This window comes from Macrobrachium nipponense, chromosome 30, assembly GCF_015104395.2.
Source record: "Macrobrachium nipponense isolate FS-2020 chromosome 30, ASM1510439v2, whole genome shotgun sequence".
Taxonomy (NCBI): Eukaryota; Metazoa; Arthropoda; class Malacostraca; order Decapoda; family Palaemonidae; genus Macrobrachium; species Macrobrachium nipponense.
The window spans coordinates 15,883,398-15,907,112 of record NC_087218.1 but is presented as its reverse complement, the minus strand read 5'-3'; the positions used below and the strand labels follow the sequence as shown (position 1 = coordinate 15,907,112).

The 23,715-nt window shown below is 32.6% G+C and overlaps 2 protein-coding genes across 6 annotated transcripts in view; one reads left to right on the top strand and one right to left on the bottom strand.

Annotated features, from left to right (window-relative positions):
- Nucleotides 1-16,468, top strand: part of LOC135202319 (divergent protein kinase domain 2A-like) — a 68,442-nt gene extending 51,974 nt beyond the window's left edge. The window contains exons 1-6 of one of the 3 annotated variants that reach the window (XM_064231666.1): nt 372-480; nt 663-697; nt 3,488-4,083; nt 4,656-4,941; nt 8,592-8,704; nt 10,438-16,468. In XM_064231666.1, coding sequence (XP_064087736.1) covers nt 3,499-4,083; nt 4,656-4,941; nt 8,592-8,704; nt 10,438-10,650 — 1,197 coding nt within the window. In that variant the 5' untranslated portion in view covers nt 372-480; nt 663-697; nt 3,488-3,498 and the 3' untranslated portion in view covers nt 10,651-16,468. Of the gene's footprint in view, nt 1-346; nt 481-662; nt 698-3,487; nt 4,084-4,655; nt 4,942-8,591; nt 8,705-10,437 lie in introns of those variants that run through there. The other 2 variants (XM_064231664.1, XM_064231665.1) reach the window with 2 other exon arrangements.
- The window catches only part of LOC135202317 (uncharacterized), a 102,117-nt gene continuing 94,114 nt past the window's right edge, over nt 15,713-23,715 (bottom strand). For all 3 annotated transcript variants that reach the window (XM_064231662.1, XM_064231663.1, XM_064231661.1), the window contains exons 6-12: nt 21,165-21,305; nt 20,493-20,655; nt 20,144-20,240; nt 19,697-19,873; nt 17,621-17,761; nt 16,270-16,467; nt 15,713-16,120 (exon numbers count right to left, since the gene is read on the bottom strand). In XM_064231662.1, coding sequence (XP_064087732.1) covers nt 16,067-16,120; nt 16,270-16,467; nt 17,621-17,761; nt 19,697-19,873; nt 20,144-20,240; nt 20,493-20,655; nt 21,165-21,305 — 971 coding nt within the window. In that variant the 3' untranslated portion in view covers nt 15,713-16,066. The remainder of the gene's footprint in view (nt 16,121-16,269; nt 16,468-17,620; nt 17,762-19,696; nt 19,874-20,143; nt 20,241-20,492; nt 20,656-21,164; nt 21,306-23,715) is intronic.

Genomic DNA, 23,715 nt, shown 5'->3' with positions numbered 1-23,715 from the left:
GTATTGACTTTCTAGCAGTTTCTCTCGCTATGATGAAAGGAATATCTAGCGAATGATAATTAATCAATAAACAACTATTTTTTACATTTGTACATTAACCTGGACAAACTTTTATATTGTAGTGTATCGAATCATTTATCACGAAATGTTATTCTAAATTTTCAAGGGAAAGTGCAGTGTATGAAAAATTATACATATTTGATTAATTAGGCGCTGCCACAGTAACAAGCACAAGCCTTTTTTTTTATTTTTTTTTTTTACATCCATGCAGTGTTGTAAAATATGTTTTACTACTTTGCCACCGAATTTCAATCTTAAAAAGCAGAAGAAGAGTAATTCGTTTAACAAAACGCTCCCTTTCGGTCATTGAAATGTCAACAAACTGGCAAGTCCGTCCGCTCCGAAGCTGTCAGATCGTGGAAAGTCGTTTTTAATTATCTTCTTGACATCATTGACGGAGTTCATCAACACTTTGGAAAGGTGTGTGACAGATAAGACATTCGGGGAAAGGTTTTTGTTTCTGGTTTTTCGAAATTGTCAAAGTATTGGCGTATCATAATCCGTTAATATTGTACTGTTACCTCTTATTAAAAAATTGACGAAGTAAGGTTTTTATGGTACCGTATTCATATGATTCTTAAAGATTTGTTATTCGTCCACAGGTTGGAACCCATCACTAGGGAACCTTAGTTTTTGAGTGAGTGAAATAGTAGTTGACAATACCTGACAAAGATATGGCTTCTCAGTAGCTTCCCCCACCCCATAGGCTAGAACCAGATTGATCAGAATCACTTTAAAAGATATTAGACAAATCACAATATTTCATCAGTGCTAGGTAGAATGTAAGCTGTTTTTGTACTTAGCCTAAACTGTGAAAGAACTTGCTTAATGACATTGGATGGACCATGTTATTTTCTAGGTCTACGGACAATGAAATAGCAAGAACTATTCACATTTGCAAATTGCAGTTTCCTGTAATATTTGGGTTGCTTATTAAGAATTTACCATTATCTTTAGGGGGTCAACTGTAATTAAACCCCAGGGGCTAGTACTAAACACGGCAAAATACATTCGACACCCCAATCTCTAGTGGCTGTCATATTCGCAGGAGCGTTCCTTGCAGTCTGTACGGAGTTATTGCTCAGAATTACCTAGAAAGGTATGTGCATCAAAAAGAAATGGAGAGGTCATGATGTCACCACAAGGCTTGGCACGCAAGAAAGTAGCAGAAGAGTTGTGCTTACTGTTTTCGTAAGTCACAACTAGCATAAAAGTAGATCTAAGAAATATTTAAGCAGGGATGCTTCCTCAGTTAACCTTCCCTTACCTGATCTTAACCTAAGGTGCTGTGTCCTGATATGGTGGGAGTATAGGCAAAGCCTTCCACCTCCCATTTGATATTATGCTAAGCAGAATGATTTGTGGAGAGCTATTCTGCAGTATTATCAAATGAGCTAGCAGTATTACACAGTAAATAGTGAAATAAGAGAATGATTTAGAACAAAGTTTTGTAACAGTACATAGTATACAAGTGTTCAGTGACATCGCAGTATGCAACCAATAGTATGGATTGGAATAGCAAATGGTACAGACAAGGAGAAGATCAACCATTGAACATGGTGTGAACAGTGTAAACAGAATAAAAATTATTATAAAACAACAACTAATCACATCCTATTCCCACATCTGTTATTGATAATACCCAAAAGAAAATATTAAACTGTATGGGAAGATTTCTTTAAAAATATACCATTACTATATGTAATGACTTTAACACATTATATAAATAGTGCTGCTTAGGCAATGGTCTCTTAAATTTTGTCAATCTGGATAACAGCCTAGCTTAATTTCTAGGATTTTGTGTCTCCAGCTAATTCTGTCACTCTCATACTATATCTGTTTCCATATGATTCCAGGATCCCTGTAAATCAGAGTATTGTATTCATGTTTCAGCCTTGCTGATTGCTGCATTCCCTATAAATATTGTAGTTTTTGTCATACTGGGAGTTCAAATGTAGACACACTATGCCAGCATTAAAATCTATGAAAATAACCAACTTTTGTCACCCTGGTTGTGCAGCATTAAAAAATATTTTGCTCTTTCAAATATTAATGTGTAAACAGTGCATTATGTACTGTAATTGTTGGAGTCTTCTATTTGAATATTATTTAAAAGGCACTCTAAAAATGAAATGATTTTGTATTGGTGTTATTTTCATTTAACTGACTAAGATTATTTATTTTATAATCCATATGGTATGTACTCTACTATATTCTATACAATATTCAGCCGTTTATAAATTTTTTACTGGTCTTATAAAGAGTAGATACTAACTGTGAAAAGTGGTTAGAGCTATAGAGAATTGTATTTTTCTTCACAGCTACTGCCTCCCCTTAATAAAGAGCAGCTGCTCAAATGTACAATCAAGAATATCACAGCCTTTTAGATAAGAAGTAACTTTTCTGCACCGGATTTCTAGAATATTCTTGCATCTTCAGCGCAAGACTAGAAAATTTTTAATTCAAAATTTCTATGTGTCACCATTAAGATTTACAGAAAGTATCCTTTCTTAGCCCATTTATGGTCATTGAATAAGCTTTGTATGGGTAATTATTTGTTTCCTCTCTATCTGATTAGGACTTGCAATTGACATAGATAGTTCATTTGGACGATTGGTATCCCTGACACTAGGTGACTATTATGTATTCCCATACATATTTTTAATTATGATCTTTCATCCAGGTTAGTTTGTGAGGGGAGTACGTATTTTGATTCTTGAGAATTTTTGTGCCTCGTGGTCTATGTGTTTAATCATATTCATAATCAGAAGTGACAGTTATTCATAAGATACATGCTGAAACTCAATGATCCTAACAATTTAAACCCAGAATTCTGGATACCTAATTGTGTTAGATTCTAGATTTGCAGGTAAAGTAACATAAAATCATGTTATATTTTCATAAATGGTACAATATAAGCTGACAAATTTATTCAATACACCTTCAAATGCTTTCTAAGAATGTAGATGTAGGTGCCTGAAATTGTTTCATTGACTAGTACAATTTTCTGCACAGTGATTACTTGATAGTCTCTCATTTTTTTTTACATGAGGTGTAAGATGAGGTTTTGATAACAGTAGTATCATAATGATTAGCATATAGTGAAAGTGCAAGGGTTTTAACTTGAAATCACAGACATGGTAACTAAGTTGTTGCACTTAGAATACCTCATCTAAGCTAATTTGCATGAACTTGAAATAGCTTAGGTTATGTATACAATACATCAGCAAGTCCAGTCAGTCTTCATATTTGGAAATGATTTCCAATCAGCTAGCCTAGAGTGACATGTTCCACTATACTGATTTCCAGAGAAGTGGATCAGAATGATGCTATCTTGTGAGACTGAAGCATTGTACTGTAATATATGTATATTGCATGTTTGCCTCCTTTATTTCTTAATAGTTACAGTTATCTTCTTTTATTTTAGGCTCTTCATGTATGGGAATGAGACTGAGATGGCGTTCTGTCATGATATATACCAGCATATTTCTGTGCATCATCATCATTTTTGGATGGCGTCAGATGTTAGATGAAAACTTAGTTGATCTTCATACCTGCCCAGCATGCTATGGTCAGTCTCACTGCAGTTCCATGTTTGAAAAGGAAACATTTAATCGGAACATTAGGCTGACGAGTTACTCTCAAGTAAAGTATATGAACTACATTAATATTAAAAATGTTTATTATGCCAAATTTGGGGAAGAACATGTGGTTTTAAAGAAACTTGCACATGATTCAGAACTGAGGGAGATAGATGAAAAGTTCTGCAAAGCATCAAAGCTCCCGCACAACTGCAATGTGTCTCAAGCCATCAAAATTATTGTGACAAGAGCCGGGAATGATATTTTCCAAGTAATAAGAAATAACAAGGTGTTATTTGAAGAAAGTGATGCTGTCAAATGCTCACATGATAGAAATATTTTGAAGTTATATGAAGCATTTGCTCGTACTGACTCAGGGCCATATCACATTCATCATTTTTTAACAATGTTAGCAGTGAACATGGAGCCTTTGTTGATTATGGTAAGTATAGATAAGATTTCATTAACAGAGTAGAGTGGTCAGTAATGAATATTTATAACATGTAAGGTTATGCATGGTCAACTAATTGCTCCCAAGGATTTGGAAATAAAATTCATTAATAACTGTGGCTACTGTATCTCTTAACTACTGATATCCAATTTGTATGTCTTGAAACTAATAGCATAGATTCTTGAACTTTCACATATGAAATTATGGTAGCATGAACATTTATTGTCAATTTTTGTTTATGTAGGTATCATGAAAGATTAAAAAAAGCAAAAGTCATGTAAGCTATTATGTAAGAAAAATATTCTTGGTGTACATACTCTTCAAGTAACAATCGGCAGAGTAGAAATACAGAGTTACAGGTTGATATGAATTTTTTCTTCTTTCATATAGCCTGCTTCTGCATATTGAATTCTTGTACAGTATAATTTTTCATAGATGCTTGTACAGTAATATGATCACCAGTAAATAATGTCTTAAATATTAGGAAAGATGATTTTATACTTGTGTTAAAAAAAAATGTTTTGATATAATTTGGATAGTATTAACTCAGAATTGTTTTCCAGACTCATTATCAGAAATGGTTTCCAAGAATAATTGGAACTTGTGGGAGAATGTTAATTGAGGAATATGTAGGGCCAACTCTGACGCAGCTGGGTGCAACATCTTGGATTAGACGTGCTGATTATGCTCGCCAGCTTTTAGAGATGGCTCGGGAACTTTCTGACGGAGAATTTCATTTGTATATGACTGATGTTTCACTTGATAATTTTGCTGTTGATTCAAGTGGCAAAGTCAAAATGATTGATGCAGAAGATCTCATTATTGTGGATTCAGCTGTAAATGACTTAGGTGAGTTTTATCATTTATCATATATGTTGTCAAGTATTTAGCTACAGTGGTGATATTTCAAAGATTGGTTATTGTTAATTTTCATACTTTGTCATAGAAAGAATGTGTTCATACAACAGAAAACCTGTTTATTTCAGTTATACCTTAATGCTGTAATTGCTGTTTAAATGCTTCAGTCTGCAAATCATGTTAAGAGATTTTTTTACTCACCAATCCACTTCTATCATAGATTTTGAGAATGACAAGCCTTGTTGGGATGGTCATTACCTAGTTCAAGTGGTGATACATGGGAGTAGAGATGGAAGGTGATATTGGATAGCAAAACTCCTTAGATGTATGTGGAACTTTAGTATCTACAGAAATGCAGCTCTCAGTGTTGGACACAATCTTAACAAACATATGATTTTTGAGATGCTGAAGGTGGTTATTCTAAGTAAACAGTGATGTTCCTTTGCTGTTTCGTTTAGATGGGAGGAGTTTGTCTGAATGAACTTCGATGATTTCTTCAATTAATAAAGATGAACTCATACAAAAAATGATTAACTATCAAGGGTAGGGAGTATGGCAATAAGTAAGTCTTCCAACAAAGAAGTGAATGTTCAGGTCTCGTTGCCTTATAGCCATACAGACTAAATGAGTACTACAGGAAAAAGGAATGGGTTTATAGTCTCATTCTACTCATGCATTTTGAAAGGTTTTCTTGGAACTAATAGTTGGTAAAGGTTTTTCATGGAACTAATAGTTTGTGAAGGGTTTTACTTGGAACTATAATTGTTGGTTAAGATTTTTTGTTAGAACTAAGAGTAGTTTGTTAAGATTATTCATTAAGTTTTTCTTGGAACTAATAGTTGAATATTTTGTCTTGGAACTAATGGTTGGTTAAGATTTTTAACCCCAAAGGTTAATCACAGAATGTCCTCTGCAAATGTTGGAAAAAAAAAAATGTTTCACAAAAGAAGAAAAGTGGTAATGTGTATTGAGGTTATTATTAAAAATGAAATGGTAAATCACATTCATGAAATTTAATTCTGTTTTCTAATTGTGGAACTGATGGGCTTTGAAATAAGGAAGCTGTATATTCATTGCATTTTGTTTAAAACCACTGCATTTTGTGAAGGTCCTACTTAGTTACAGTACATAGAGTTAGGAGAATTTCAAACCATGCATTGATAAAACCGGAGATTGGTCTTCTGTTCTGGCAGTATTATGACCTTGAATTAGTAGTATTTTTTATATGTAAATTATGTAAATACGTATAAAAAAAATTTGGGTAATTATATATGTCCATCCAGGACTTGAGATTTTTAAAACTCAAAATAAAAAGAGTAAAGAATCCATACTGAGAATATATTTACCATTAAAATTTAAAATCATTGGGAAGTTCTTTGCATGGAAGTACTACTGCTCTATTACACCTGAACTCCTATGGTGAAAAAGATTTTGTAAACTGGGATTTACAAGTAGCCAATGACCCAACATAATTTTTTCTGTTGGACACGAACCATATTAAACAAGCTGGAATTGCCACAGCCACAGGTACATTAAATGTGGTCTTGAATTTAATACATATTTTCAACCAAAGTTACTGTTTTGTGTGTAATACCCCAAACTGAATTTGAATTACCTAGGTACTAACATATACAACTGACTGTTTGTGGAGGAAGCTAACTGTTATTGCAAGTTAAGTTGAGAGATTATTCAGTTCTCTATGAAGTTTACCTTGTTTTAGAAGAGTACTACAGTACTTAGAACTCAATTTAAAGTCGTACTGGAAAATTTAAAAAGGTAAACAGATAAGGAAAAGTAGATAAGTAAAACATGAAGATAAAATATTATATTATATTATATTAGACAAAATACCTTGAAGTGGTAGATTCATTTTACCCAACAATTGGAATTATGAAAGAAAGCACCTCTGAAAAATAGTGCCATTCACTTTGGTTCTTTTTTTATTCTTATTACACTCGTGTGTGTGTGTATATATATATATATATATATATATATATATATATATATATATATATATATATATATTATATATATATCTATATATATATATATATATATATATATATATATATGTGTGTGTGTGTGTGTGTATATATATATATATATATATATATATATATATATATATATATATATATATATATATATATATATATATATATATATACACAGTGGTCCCCCGTATTGCGGGGGATGCGTACCAGACCCCCCCCCCGTGAATAGTTAGAACCCGTGAATGTTTGAAACCCTATAAAAATGCTAAAAACAGCCTATTTTGTTAGTAAAACTCAAGAAAAACCCACTACAATTTTTCATACATGGTTTTTTTAATAGTTTTATCACAAAAAGTGCATTTTATGATGAAATTCATCAAAAAACCAGGAATTTGTGGATATTTATCATAGAAAAAAATACCGCGAATGCGCGAATTTTCCGCGAATAATGCAAGGGAAACGTTCCCAAGAGAAATCCGCGAATGTGTGAGTCCGCGAATCTGGAGAACGCGAATACGGGGGGTCCACTGTATACACACACACACACACACACACACACACACACACACACACACACGAGTGTAATAAGAATAAAAAAAGAACCAAAGTGAATGGCGCTATTTTTTAGAGGTGCTTTCTTTCATAATTCCAATTGTTAAAAAAGCCAATCTCTCTCTCTCTCTCTCTCTCTCTCGTCTCTTCTTCTCTCTCTCTCTCTCCTCTCTCTCTCTCCTCTCTCTCTCTCCTCGTACTCTCTCTCCTCCCCCCCCTTCTCTCTCTTCTCTCTCCTCTCTCCTCTATATATATATTATATTATTATATAATTATGTTTATAATTATAATTATTATTATTAATAATATATAATATATATCTTATTTTAATAATATTACACAGTATGTTTACTTGCTGACTTACATTTGTTATTCATTTATCATTTTCTCATCTGGGTTCATCTTTTTCATATAATATGTAGCCTTTGTATGTGGAAGCTCATTCTGCAAGTTAATGGCAGCTTAGGCTGGTTCCATATAAATGGTGGCTTTTTGTGAATAGTAGTGATAGTGAAAACTTCTAAGGTTGCAGAAAATTAAAGAACCTAATGATTAAGAAAATGTGGGAGCAGGGAAAGATACAAGTACATATTGTGAATGAGCACCGTACTAGGCAATCTAAAGTCATGGATATTTTCCTTAAGAAGAATTGCTGATCTATTGACCATAGCATATTTCAATATATTTGTCATCAGAATGCTCTTATGTAAACTAAGTTTCCATGCATGTTTTGAGGAGTATTATTGCATATCTATATATATCTTATTGTATGTTTCAGATGGGCATTAGTTGTAACCAAAAACAAAACTTTCAATGTTGTATGCTTACTTTGTGCAGTTTTTAGTTTGCTAAAACCTGTAATTATAGAAAATTTTTCATACACCTTGATGAAATGTTGAAATATTAATTGTTTGAAACTTATTTCACAATAATATGTACAGTAGTTTCATGTTTAAAGGGCAATTATAGTAATAATGTAAGAAACATTATACGTATATGGTTGTGATTTTAGTATACACCTCAAGTATCGGTAATGCTTAGAGGTCTCAGAAGAATTATGGATAGCAATTGTTATTTATTTTTTTTTAATTCTAGATGCTAGTGAACACGTCAATGACGGTTTTGGTTGCAGGGATTGCCTGAGCTACTCAATTGAGGACCTGTGTAGCCACAGATACAGCGATCACAATTACTTTGCAGTATGCAAGGTAAGTGCTTTTGTCTTATGCTTTTTTCATTAGGAAATGGAATTTAATATCAATTACAGTAGTACTTTTAATTGAATACTAGCTGGGAATTCTTCCACTTCTGTAATGTAAGAGTGTGTATATTATAGTATGCACATGTATATAATAACATGAAATTTAATGATAAATGCATTTATAGACAAAAGAAGTGCCACTTCACTTGTATATCATAAACAGGTTCAATCTAGTACAGTATAATCATGGATCAGTTAAAGTAGAAAACAGTTCCTTTCCATCATTGGTGATAATCAGGCTCCAAAGTATCTTCTATTTAGGTTAATGAACCTGAATTCAGAAATTGATTAGAATTACCAGGTGCAATGACATTGTTTTTGTTCATGTGTACATATAATTAGTATGTGAAGAAAAACAGGTTTTTGAGAAAGAAAATCCTGAAAATGTGTTTTGCTTATCAGGCTAAGGATGATCCCCCTGTGAAAAGATGAACTCAATGGTCAAAAGCAATCCCTCAGCTCATTAGATGCTTAAGGAATCTAGATTACTGACAAGTAACTCAAAACACTATTGTGTAGCTTACATGTGATTATTTAAAGTATCCCACAGCTAACAGTAATTCCATATAATTTTGAGCCTAAACTACATTACTCTACATGCATCAAACAATTTATATCTTTCTCCTAAATGCATGACTTCTGAAAATGTAGTCAAGTAGAGAGCCATCATAATAATGTAAGTAATGATTAGGTAAATAAGTTAAAGTTATCTTATAAGTCTAAGGGCTACTATGAACCAAAGGCTCTGGATCTAGCCAGCTCACACCTGAGGAATTGAGATAGAGATTTGTATTTTGTCATTGGAATCTCAAAGGTTTTAAAACAGGGCAGTTGTCCTCTTGACAGAAATTGCATGAACTATTTTAATTTATTCGTGGTATAATATACATGGTATCTTAGGCATAATTTATGCTTAGTACTTTATATTAATAAAATTATAAAGGGAATAGTTTAACTAATTTTATATTCAAAACAGGGTTTATGAATAATATGAGTGTACACAAAACCTACAAAATTTTTAAAATGAAAGTAGTACATTAGTCCTAAAGTCTTAAGTGCCCCCACCCATACTTTACTTTTTTGTTTTAAGATCAAAACAAAATCACTGCATGACATTGCAAATCCAATGTTTTACTTTTTTTTTTTTTTTTTTTTTTTTTTTTTTTTTTTTTTTTTTTTTTTTTTTTTTTTTTTTTTTTTTTTTTTTTTTTTTTTTTTTTTTTTTTTTTACAATTTAACCTTTCTTGGAAAGAAGTTCACTCTTGGACATATCTCATGTTTGGCTTTATAGCAAAAATTGTCTCATTTAACAGCTTGGACTGTCATCTTTGTACATTTGGGATAGAACTGGGCTCTGAAGTAGTTTGGAGAAAATTTGTATACTGTATGTGCCAAATATTGTTTCCCCTACATGAGAGACGTATAAATAAGGATAGACAAATGTTTTTACAGAAATGCTTTAGTACCCATGTCAAGCTTGGACTTCATGACCATAACTTAGATGCAAGAGTGCTAATTCTCTAGTTAAAAATATGAATAATAAGAGATGAAAAGTAAAATCATGTTAAAATGATGTATAATGGTGTTGATTGTGGAGACCACAGTATAAATTCATTTGCTGTCAAACTTTCCTATAAATATGGTTCAGTATGTACTATAGGAATTCCTTCCATCCCACAGGGAATGCTCTCTTCATCATCTTTCTCAGAAGATATCCCAGAGGGTTTGCTACATAGCCCTCCTGATTGGGTAGCAGCTGACTATCCATCATTGTTGCCCCTTGTAGAGGAATGTGCGTCTCATCCAGAGGACGTCCATAACTATTCTAAGCCAAGAAGAAAGGAATCTGCTGTTAAGCTTCATTCATTGTTATCCAAAATATTAAGAACTTAAGAATTTTTATCATAAGGATAATTTGAATCTGGTAAGTTTTCAATTTTTGTAATTTTAAGAGCCACAATTGCAATGTACTATTTGGATTGTTAAATGCAATGGATTATTGTGATATTGCAATGTACTATTTGGATTGTTAAATGAAATGAATTAGTGTGAACATTTTTCTACATTTATATTTACACGTTAACAGTATTGTTTTTTGCACTACAGGTTTGTAGTTTGATTAGTTTTATATACCCAAGTATATATTTCAGTCAAAGATATATGTGTTGCTGCTTTGATTATTATCTGAATAAGATGATTTGGTTTAATATGGATGTACTTTTATATCAGAAATTACTTGTTTGTGGATATACAAAAATACCAACTATTGCCATACCAGAGCTAATTTCCTTGTAGCATCAGCAGACAAATTAGCCCAGATTTACATAAGAACTACTATATAATATTATGTACTATTATCATTAGGTTTTCTACCTAGACTGTTGAGTTTTTACATGTAAGAACTAAAGCATTGTGATTCCAGGTCGTTGGGATTTGCCCCTCAAGTTAAGTCACATCCTTGCTTCCTTTCCTACCACCTCTGGTATTTTTCAGTCTTGGGTAAAAAAAACTTCTTGTTGTGATATGATAACTTTCTGAGGTGCGAGATGTAAGTCATATATACTATCCCCTCTTCAGGTGAGTTGTATTTCTTAGCACACCACACAAATTGTGCATCTGAACTGTTTTTTGTTCAGTTTTCAGTCCAAAACCAGGCTTTTCCATTAACACTTTAGTGTTTTAGAATAATCATCAGGTCCATGACAGATGAAGAAGTTTCTGAGAGAGAGAGATGATGTAAAGAAGTAGTAAATAAACAGAGATCTCTAAGGCTCAGATGGAGTGAGCTCATTACACATCCAACCTGGTGTTAATGATCCACAATTTTGTGACACCATTTGTATAATCTAATCAGTCAATAGTCTGACCTAATGAAGGGAAAACCTAACATAAAAGCATTGATGATGATGATGATGATGATGACGACGACGACGACATACCTTTATGTAAAAGAGGGTATACAGTACTATTTCTCTTTGCTTGTAAACATTTTAGAGAAATCATCATTATTGGAAACAGTAATGAAATTGCATTTCCTTATGGGTTATGTTACATGTGAATAGCCTGAATAAACAGCAAGAACAAGAAACTCTCTACTTACAAGAACTTTCCTAGGTAGATACTCATCACAGTTCAAGTTGATGTTCCTTAATGAGCTTATGATTTATATTTAGCTCTATAGATGTAGGCAATCCACGGGTTACAGGGGCTGCGACTTACAGCGCTTTTTCAAATATATCAATGAAAAGGGTTCTGGGTTATGGCTGATGTTCCAAAGTTATGTACCATAGCTAGGATTGCGGTGCTGTAAGCATTGTAACTAGGATTCTGAGCGGCGTAGCTGTAGGCGCTATGAGGTGAGAAAACCGCTTTAGGGAGAAAAATGGTTTATTACTAGGGCAAAGCTTAAAAACATGTTTCTTTCCTTAGGCTTACCAAGTCTCTTGCTCACTCATAAGATGTTCTGGGTTACGCTGATTTCCAACTTATGGCACACCGCTGAGACAGAACACCCACCATCACCTGGGGACAGCATGTAGTTGCTCTCTTTGTTCTAGTCATTTTGGGTAATGTTGCTGAGAAGTTTTATAGTTGATGGCAAAACAGCACATCATATAATAATTGACATAGACATTGCTGAAGCACATAGACGTTTAAGATGCTGTGGAAGACAACCAAAATCAACCCTGCAGAGTAGTAATAAACTTTTGATGTAGGCTAACTCTTTTGAGAAAGGATTGAAGCTTTTGAGCCTGTCTACTCCAAGATAGGGGATTTTTTTTTGGTGAATGCACTCCACAGTTAAGCCTTAACACATCAAGGCGTTGACTTGCATTTGTCAGCTGATGCTTTACTTAGAGGAAAACCTTCCTGAACCTTTAAGAAACCAAGGAGTCATTAAAATTAGGAAAATGAAGAAAAAATCAGTAAGGCATTTTTACTATTGGGAGAAAACCCGACAGTTCAACTAAGAAGTAATAGTTAGAGGTAGGAAAGTATGTACTATTGAAGAAAGGAAGCAGGGATGGAGGCAAAGTAAAAGGCTAGGAAGTAGTGTAGCTAGGGGCCAAAGGACACAGCAAACACTCTTTAGTAGTGTAATAATGTCTACAGTGCACCATGTGAGGTGCGCTGATGTCCCTACCCCCTTAGTATGCAGATTCCAGGCAGTAATGTGTAGATAGGCAGTTTTGACATGGATTTTACTTTAGCTCTTGCATTGGAAGTCTGATATATGATGTGATTTTTTCATGTTGATTTGTCTCCTTCCTCAGTATTGCATCCAGCCAAGTGAGAACCGAAATTTTTAACTTGCTAGTTTCGTTAAACATTTTCTTTTATTTCTCATTCCATTTTACTAACATTTTCTTTCAAAGTGATATTGCATCTGTAATTTCCTACAGAAATTACATTGGGTTTTTTGCCTAGCACTTTTGTGGAACTTACTCATTTTTCTTCAGTACGTATACTGTACTGCATTTCATTTCAAAATACAGTAAATTGTTATCATTTGAAAGCTTGCTAAAACCAGAGGTAACGTCACCCATTGAAAAAAAGTGATAACATTGATAAGTATTTAGTTTGTATTTTTAATTCTGCATGTCTGATACCAAAGTTTTTTGAATGATTGTGTGGTCAATAATTTTCTTTTATAAAACAGTCCTTTGTAATTGCAATGATACTACCTTTCTACTATATCCAGGCTACAATATACCATGAGCACTTCGTACATTTCACCAGATCTATGCCATTATGTGCAAAATACCAAAGTTCCATTTAACCTATACAAATTTAAGACCACAGTGTCTTCTTGTTTCTGTATAGACTTATATATAACAAATGTATAATATACAAATAAGGGTAATGTAATGAAAAAAAAATCCATATGAAATGAAAACTGACTGAGATAGGAATGCCTAATTCTGCCTAAGGCAGACATGCTAAACTGCCAACTAGTTATACAGCAAAAGTGCTTGAGACTTGAATGTAACAGCATTACCAAAAAACACAAGGAGGCCCATTAATATAAGATTTATTATATACAGTATTTTTTCATTTGTATAGGTTGCTATATAAATTGTATATCTTACCTGTGCTAGTCAATGATCTGCTCTGCTCATTCTGTAAGATTGCTTTGGGCCTTAGAAGGTTTCTTCTTGTAACAAGAAATTACCTTGTTGCAAGTCACAGCGAGCACTAGGACTAAAGGAATCTATCGAGAGGTTGTTTTACTCCCAAGTCGAAAAGGATTGGAAGTTAAAGTTGTGGGGTTATAGGCACTGGTCATGTTCGCATAGCTTCTCTCCCCATATCATAGCTTCTCTGCCTTTTTGTAATTTAGAGCATTTTTTAATTCTCGTCTGAACAGACTGGTTGCTTACTGTTACTGGCTCAGACACTCAGTTATGAAGTTTTCTTTTTTTTTTTTTAATTGTATTCATAAATTACATAACATTACTCAAGTTGACATTGCGCAGTTATGTCCGCTTGGGAGAGAAGTAAACTTGTTGGAGGCATAAGAGAAAGTAGACATACTGTCTACTGTTTTATTATGATTAAATTCTACATTTAATCGTCCGTACTTTTCATATCAATTTAGTTGTCAGCTCATTGGAATATCAAGAAAGAAAAATCAGGCAGTGGTTTGTATTTAAAATAAAAAAAATGGTTGCATTGTTAAGAACTTTACCATTACTATGTTAATATATAGACTTTTCAATAAGATTTTTGTATCAGTAGTAAGCTCAAGTCATATTACCTCAGGAATGTATAAATTTTCTGTGATAATGATTTAGCTAGGCAACAGGCAGGACATTAGAATATAGAATAAATACTAGTGCCAAATCACACTTAATTGTCATGCGTTAGAAGGATTCTTAAACTGTGCCAGTTAAGTTTTGCCAGGACTTTGTGTGCAACTTAAATGATTTTGGATGATGGCAAAAGCAAATGCCCCAGATTTATTTGGAAAAGTAAGTACTATTCTTTTTTTTTTTTACAGTAACCATTAATTAAAGAATCCTATTTGCTTGCCAACTGACTTTTGTGACAGAAATCTGACTAGTTGTGGTTCTTTCCACTTTGTGCTTGTTTTAGTTCATACACTATGTTGTTCACAATTACCTAGCTGACCTATTATTTTGTGAATAAGGATAAGTAAAATAAGTAGGTAAATTATCAGTTATTGTGGCAAGTACTTTGTCCTTACTTTTTTACAGTACTGAATAAAAACTATTCTGTTGATGCAGAACATCTCTTGTATCTAAAATAAACCTCATTTACTGTCTTGTGAGAATAATTTGGCAAAGTTTGTTAATTCAAATGTGTTAATGCCTTGAAATAGAATAGCATTCTGTTCATTTTCCTTCTAGGGAATACTAAAGTTTTGGAATCTAGAGGTCAGTACTTTTCCAGTTTGTTGCTTTAAGAGTTTGAGCTTAGTATGCAGTATCTATTACAGGGTAGACCTATATGAAGTTTATGTGGATTCACACTTTGATTCCCAAATCAAACCTTATTTCATATCTATTGATCCCCAAATCAAACCTTATTTCATATCTGTAAAACTAAACAATGGTAGCCTTTGAGAATTGGGGGTTGTAAAAATCATTTTTTAAACATTTTGATGGTTATATAATTGTATGTGGAAAACTTTGTTCTTCCAAACCTTCTAACCATAACTAATACTCAATGCAGATGTTGCAAGTATGACAACTTAAATCTTGATAAGAATGGCAAAATATTATTATTCCTGCTCAGATCGTCCCTGATTATTTCTTTCATATATGTATACAAAGTACTACAAATTACTTTGTGAGGCATTGTCATAGCCATTTATAAATATATAATTTTCAAAAAATCTTGTGTACTGAAATCCATATAGTATAGTATTATTTAATGGTTAACCTACTAATAGTGAAGAAATTATACAAGGATGCAAGGTCAAAAATAAGCATTAAAAGGTAGTAATTTATTTGTTTAATTAAAAGAATACATTCTTACATTATACCGGTACTGAACTTTGACTATAAATCATTGGTATCAACAAATTAAATAAACAAATAGTAAACAAAAAAAACATGAAAGCTAAAACAGTCTGGTTCTAATACTATAAAAATTCATTATTGTCCACTTGTATAAAACTGTAAATCTTTGAATAGCTCTTAAATATATGATTAAAATTCAGAATGCTTACTCATAAAAACGGGTAAAAAAGTTTAGGCACAAGGTGATCTGTAGAAAATAGATTTTGTACTCCTATAGCTATAGCTGTCATGTTTGTAGGAACACTTTTATTCCTAAGATTCAGTTACAGATCTTGATCAGAAACACTTTGCTGGAGGTACTCGGAATAAAGTTTTTGCTGAAAATAGAAAAAATGTGATATTAATAACAAAATTACCATACCTGACTAAATTATCATTTCATTTTACAATGGTGATGAACTGACTTTAATTTATGTATACAGTAACAGATTTTCCAAACCATTTTAGAATCTTAAGTGTGCCTTACCTTTTGAGATTTAACATAGGTATTAACATAATCCCTCTTTTCAAGAAGAACTTTTCTAGAACGTCTTTGTAGAGTTGGTTTTGACCTGTTTAAGAACCGTGACACAATAAGACACAGCCCTGATATAGCAAGAACTGAACCAAGAACCACAACCTGATTGTCATCTGAAATAGTTTCCCAGAAAGCAGTAGCAGGTGCCTGGAAAATATAAAAATCATCATAAAACCATTAACAGTAAGTAATTTCAATATGTATACTTATTTCAATACTGGAAATTCTTAAATGAAAAAATCAATAAAGTGAAGTGACCTGAAGAAGTTGGTGAACTTTGACAAAGTGCCAAGTACTAAACCCAAAAGCTGAACAGCTTTAATAAGCAATAATGACTATAATTGCATTTCTACCAAAAACAAGTGCAGTGCTCCAGTAAGACATGAAAGTATTTTATACTTTTCAAAATTATTTAACTTCTATATACAACAGCACAGGAAGAAATTAAAATATATAGTAAAATATAATCCTGACACCCTTCAGCTGTCACACACCTTTCTCTTATCAAGAGCTTTGTAAAGCTACTATAGCAAATTACTAACAACTAATAGAAACCTATATTAATTTATACATGTTTATTCACAAAACATGTGAAAATAAAGACCAATGTTTACTTGATACAATATTTTTAGACAAAAAATAAATAAATAAATAGAGACAGTGTTGTTTACTTAATACAATGTTTTTCAAGAGGCAAGACAACAACTTATAAAAGAAAAACTAAATATTTCAAGCCTGACATTTGTCCCTCAAACTGGAAAGCGTATTGCTTATCCAAATATCATAATGAAACTACATTACCTTTCATTTACAAAACTACATCAGTACAAAGTACAGAACCATTTTATATAAATCCCACCAGTGTAACAGCAAACTGACTAAATTAATATAGTGATAAAATAAAAATTTTCTTTGTAGCCTACAACTGGTAAGTTTGAAAGAAAACCCATAATTTTCTGTGGATAGCAACGCACATAACATGACTTAGGCTGCGTCCACACGATCGAACCTTTGTTCGATGTAATGTCAAAAGCGCAGAAACAGCAGGTAAAATTGGAACTCTGCCTGCTGTTTCCCTGTTTCTGACATCACTTCAAACAAAGTTTGATTGCGTGGATGCAGCTATACTAGAGTAAATGAACCTTATTACAAAAGCTCCCACTCATTACATAAATGTAGCATCTGCTGTACTGCTCAGTCATGTTTAGTTGAAGTAAAATAGTATTTGTTGGTTATTTGTAAAAAATTTTAACTAAAATTTCAAAAGTAAATTCTTTGGAACATGTAAAATAAACAATACCATAAAACTGATGACTGATAGGGCTACAGATTCTCCCAGCAAGTTCATGATGACCTCTCTTGGAGCAGAAGCCACCAGTAGTTGTAGTAGTAGTACAATAGGCAGAAGAAAACCAAACAATGATAATGAAATCCCCTTGACCTGAAAGGAAAATGAGCCTTAATAAATTAAAATGTTCTAACTTCCTTCCTTGTAAGATAAGCTTAGCCAAAATATTAAGTTCCATGCATAACTCAGTTTCTTCATGGAAAGAAAAACTTCTCTCCCAACAGTGTTCTAGGATAAAATATTGAGAAAACATTGGCATTCAATTAATACAGTAAATATGAACATTGGAGAGAAGAACTGCATAGTTTACTTTACTGTGTTCAAGTTGTGAAATATAATTTAATCCCAAAAATTAAATTTTAATTTATAAATCAGTAATAATGTTCACTAACACTTCATAAGGAAAAGATGACCTTCTACAATTCTGAATTTATGAATATTTCATGTTGAACAATAAATCATATGAAAAAAAGTAGATTCAACAATCCTAATGCTGGACAAAATTGGCAATTTAATTTATAAAACTAGTATGAGATATGTTACTGAAGGTTTAAATTAGCTATTTAAAAGAATAAACTAGACTGTAATACAAATGTTGAATTCACAGAGTTGTTCATTATTACAAATGAAAAAATGCTGTACCAAGTTACCCATTCCATACAGCAAAGATGTTAACAAATCACGTAACCTTAAATACTTGTAGTGCGTTCTCGACTTCTGGCACTTTTTCAGTGCTATTAATAGCATTTTACACCGTCATTGATAAGTGCTAACAGCAAGAAGACATATCAAGTTAACGGCGCTTATGGCGCTGTAACTTGAAGCAACTTCAAGTTATGGCGCCGTTAGTGACAATAATGAATTTTAAAAAATAGAAAAATGACTGCACTTTTAGGAGGTACTCCAGCACACTTGTAACAATTCATTAAAGCACTTAATTACTCAACAGTAGAATTTAATTTATGTAAAATTCTCCAAATACATGTGGGTTGTTGCCCCAATAGGAGTAAAACACATCTTTGAAGGGCATTAACTATTCAACCCGTTACATCACTATTACGTAAGAACGAAATATCAAAAGTTCAAAATTAATGTATACTGTGTATCAATGCAAACAGCAGCATTAAATATTTTATATAAAAAAAGGCTTGATAGGGATGATAAGGAGTTTTAACCAATTCTGACAAACAAAAGTGTAAGAGTACATATTTTGAAATTTTTTTTTTTTTTTCCAATTAGTTTTGAAAGTTAATCCCCAAATTCCCCCGTCCACACGGTCGAGATTTGCCCAACGAACTTTATTCGATGTGACTTCAGAAGTGGGAAAAGTCAGAACCTTATCCATTGTTTCTCCACTTCTGATGTCACATTGCACAAAGTTTGAACTGTATGGACAGGCCTTTATAAGTTAACACAAAGTGAAAATGAAGGACTAAATAAAACTTTAGAGATAAAATATAAATACGTATTGCCATTTTTCATTCTTATAAAAAATGTAAGGCCAGATATTCAGCATATAAAAACTAGTTATCCCATAGATTGTGGGGAAACTTCTCCTCCATGCTGGGAGAGAAGTTTAACGTGCCTTAAAGATTTTTTATATCATCCATTCCACTTAATTGCTTCCACCATTTGACTTTTCATCTGTTCCCTATGATAATTTTATATTGTAGCCATCCAACTTCTTCAACTCTTGTCTTGCTTCATTTTTCATAATTCACCTAAGCCTATCATAAGATATAATACCTTAAGTTAATACTTCTTACTATTCTAATGCCTAATGAAATTCTATATCTTATTGATGTCTATCGCATAATTTTTAAATAACCACTTGTTTCTCCAATTAACTACATTGGAAGCACTAATTTTCAACAAGATCTGTAATTACATAAAAAGTAGATTTCAAAATTTCTCAATCATCAAAATTAGCACTTAAAATAGTAAAATCACAACAGCACATACCATCATAATCAAGTATGAACAATTATGTTGACTGTATTTTATTATAAAAGAAAAACTTTACTATACCCTAGCACGGAAGTTGTAGGATCGTGCATTATCATCTGCTTTAATAGCATCATCAACTAGTTTAGAAATCTGCTCACAATCCTTCTCTAGCTGATTGAGTGTGTTCTGTATAGTTTGATTGATTGTCTTCTCAATGTCTTTACAAACTTCATCAATTTGGTTTACACATCTTGTACTCTGGAAATGTAGAGAAACATTATTAAATCATAGTTGATGAAATTACCAATATTCTATTCATTAATGCAAATCCATTTTACTTTAATTCCTAATTAATTAACTTTGTGATAATGTAGTATTTCAATGAGACAACCAGTCTAAATTTTTCCCAGCATACAACAAGCTTGTTGAAATGTCAGTAAAAGTTTAAATTCACTTACAATTGTCAATCATACTGTTAATGTAATTCTTTAGACCTAACAGAAAGTAGAAGCTTAACTTAAGTCATACTTTATTTGGATTCGGTATATAGATCGTCGGCATTTCAAAACCAGTTTTGTTGAGTCCTGGACGCTTACAGAGCTCTTGAACAATCTGCATCATTACCCTGAAAGTAATAAACAATTACAAACCCAGTACTGTCAAAGAACAGTGAAAGGCATTGCAACACAAATTTACCAAAAAATGTAACATGGTAAAATACTGATTCTATCAATCTATTTGTGTAGGAACAAGTAGATTTCAAAGAAAAATCTTCATGCAACACATATTTACCACAAAATTTAACATGATAAAATACAGATTCTATCTATCTATTTGTGTAGGAACAAATAGATTTCAAAGAAAAATCTTTACTCACCTTTGTCTGTCACTCTCATGACCAGCTTCATCAGCTTTGGAAAGGTAGAAACGGATGCGCTCTGAATGCGTGTCATTCAACTGCTCGACGATATTAAGAGTTCTTTTACATAATGCTTGACCAATAGGGTCAAAGAAAACAAAGATCAAGTCACACAAATCACCTGAAAAGAAGTATAAAATAAGTATGAACAAACTGAGAATCCTGTCTGAGGCACTAATCTGATAGGGCTAGCCACAAAGGTTTCTTCTTTTTGAAAGATATTAATCTTTAGGTTTTACTATATATATTAAAACTTAAAAATGTAAAGTTATTATGATTATTAACTAATAATGCTGAAGAATTTAACAACTGCTTTTGAGGATTTGTTTCTAATACTTGATAGTCACTACTGATTACAAACTGTACAATCACATAAAATAAGCTTAATTCCATGTGTTGTTCTGCATCTTCTCCATTCTAGGAGTCAATGAAAACACTGAGCCAGCGGAAACCCAAATACCTTGAATGAATGATTATTACATCAAGGGCAGTTTAACGCCACTATTAGTACAGCCTAACAGTATCTACGTACAGTCTTGTGCATAATTTTCCAAGAAGAGAAACTATGCAGAATCTGATCGCTGATTGCTTACTAATATCATCCTGACAAAAAAATTTAACTCCACTTACCAAGCCAAAGCATAGAATGATTCACATCGAAGGGATATTTCATATCTCCATCCACAAGGCCAGGTGTATCAATAAAAGTAACTAGACTGAACTTCTTTTGTTTGGAGGTACTAATCTCCGTTGTCAAGTAATCCACAACACCTGTTTAAAAAAACCAATAAACAAATAATATATTTCCATATACACATTTTTCTTAAAACTGTATTCAGCATTTAACAAAGCAAAAAATAAGGTTTCAAAAATTTTCTTCATTCCATCTTGGCTGATATAACGTAAATCTAATCGATAAAATGCAGTAAGCAAGGTCAAACAGACTAGTTGGACCAATGCATTTTCTTTCAAATTTCAACTGTGTATCCATTTCTTAGTTTTGCCTCAGCTTAACAATATCCAAAAAATTGTTTACATGTTATGAAACTATTCATCACCATATTAATGCTTTTTCATATATTTTCTTGATTACAAGGTTACAAGAGTTTCTCTTAATAATGATGATTAGACTTGTTTTATAGACTTTTTTTTTTTTTTTTTTTGCATACATGACAAGCAGTGGGGCAGCTAAGGCCATTCAGCACTGAAATAGAAATGGACAGTGAAAAGGTTTGAACGGGAGGAAAACCTCACAGTTGCATTATGAAACAATAGTTGTAAGAGGGTGGATAGTAAGATGGAACAAAGAATTTGAATGGAGGTACAGTAAAAGGAAGGAATGAAAGGGAGTTGCAGCTAGGGGCTGAAGGGATGCTGCAAAGAACCTTAAGTAATGTACATTGCACCGCTTGAGGTACATTGAAGGCACTACCTCCTAAGGGGATGATGATTAAACAAAACAAAAATAATTTTTTCTCTCTCCTAACTGTCCTCTGCTCAAAGAATTCAAAGAATATAAACTGCATACAACTTTACAATGATTATTTTTATTTCTATCCACCAGAAGTTAAAGCAAATTCTGTCTTATAACAAGACGAGCAGTTTGTAATTTAGAACTACGTATGTAGTAGTTGGAGGGCTTTAACCTGAAAAATGTCTAAATCCATCTCATTATCAGTAAGTGTTAAGCTTTCTCAGCCCAAAGAATATTAACAAATACTATTTGTTCAATCAAAATACCTTTCTGACTACTGAATATTTTTTTTTTTACTTTAGTACAAAATAAAGTGGCATTCTAAGACCTTCCAAATATTCCATGAAAAAACTCATTAGACTATATCACAATAAAATCATAAAACAACTGAGAATCGTTCAACCTAAATGTTCCCATTGCATAATTTATTTAGTGGCAACTGATTCTGAATATGGTAAGTCATGAGGCAATTCTACGTTAATTACATGTTTTTTTTTCCTGATTTGCTTAGAACAAAAGTAAAAACTATAATGAGGGAAAATTTATATAAACTAGAGCAAATTTTGCAATAAAAACCACATTGGCTTTCTTGAAAATAAAAAACCAGAATTTAACAGAATATCCCAAAAACCTCAAATGGCACTTAACAAAACATAATTTAGAAATACCTTCCTATTATTAATCCAAGTTATCAGATAAAAGGAATGAGTTTTTTTCAGAGAAATATTTGCAAACAATGATGTAAAAAAATTACATTTAGAATACAGTAAAACTAAGTAAAAATTGCAGTGGCTTCTAACAGTTCAGGAATATCCATTCATTGCATACACTAGCACATGTGCTGCCCAATGGGCTGCCTAATCTACTAAGGCAATTATCAACACACACTTTTCTTGTTGCAATTTTCATTCCTATCCTTAAAAAATGACACTTCCTAGCATTTGTGCACAACAAGACAGTATCTTACTTAAAAATGGAAAGCATTTTTAAAAGTAAATACAGATGTCTGTTTTATATATATGCACGTATATAGTACATGCAAATGCTAAACAAATAGTACTATGACAAAACAAAACAATATGCTTCTTTCAGAAGTCCATCCTTCCAGTCTGGATACAGAAAATATTGAATATTACACTAAATAGCACAACTCCATAGGCAATGCAGCATTTTCAGAAATGACGAAGATTCATTGTGCCGAGAACAGCCCTTCATTGGGCAGCTCGCTATTTAATCTCGCTAGAAGCCCAAAGAAGAGACATTCTCAACACAAATAACTTGAAGTAATCAATTTTTAGTATTATACCTTCCTCCTGATAATTTATCCATAAAATATGCATAATATGTACTATCACAAATATAATTCTAGATACAATGTAATTACTTTCGACATGATGATGGCCAATGTCCTGCCATGAAGAAAGCCTTGCGAATATACTGAAGTATGACGCATGTGAACGAACAGTTTGCACCACTGAGCCACCATTAGGAAGCTTATCCTATTCCTATGACCATGGGTGTGGCTGTACTGGCAGTGGAATGAGCGCGAACCCACTACTTATACACTCATGATGACGTCACACGACACCACCTATCACCTACACGTAGGCACAACATACTACCCGTGTAGAAAACAGATAAAAGCTTGAGATGGACAAGAATTATAAATGTATGCTGGACTGATTTTCTTATCCTGAATAAAAGAAT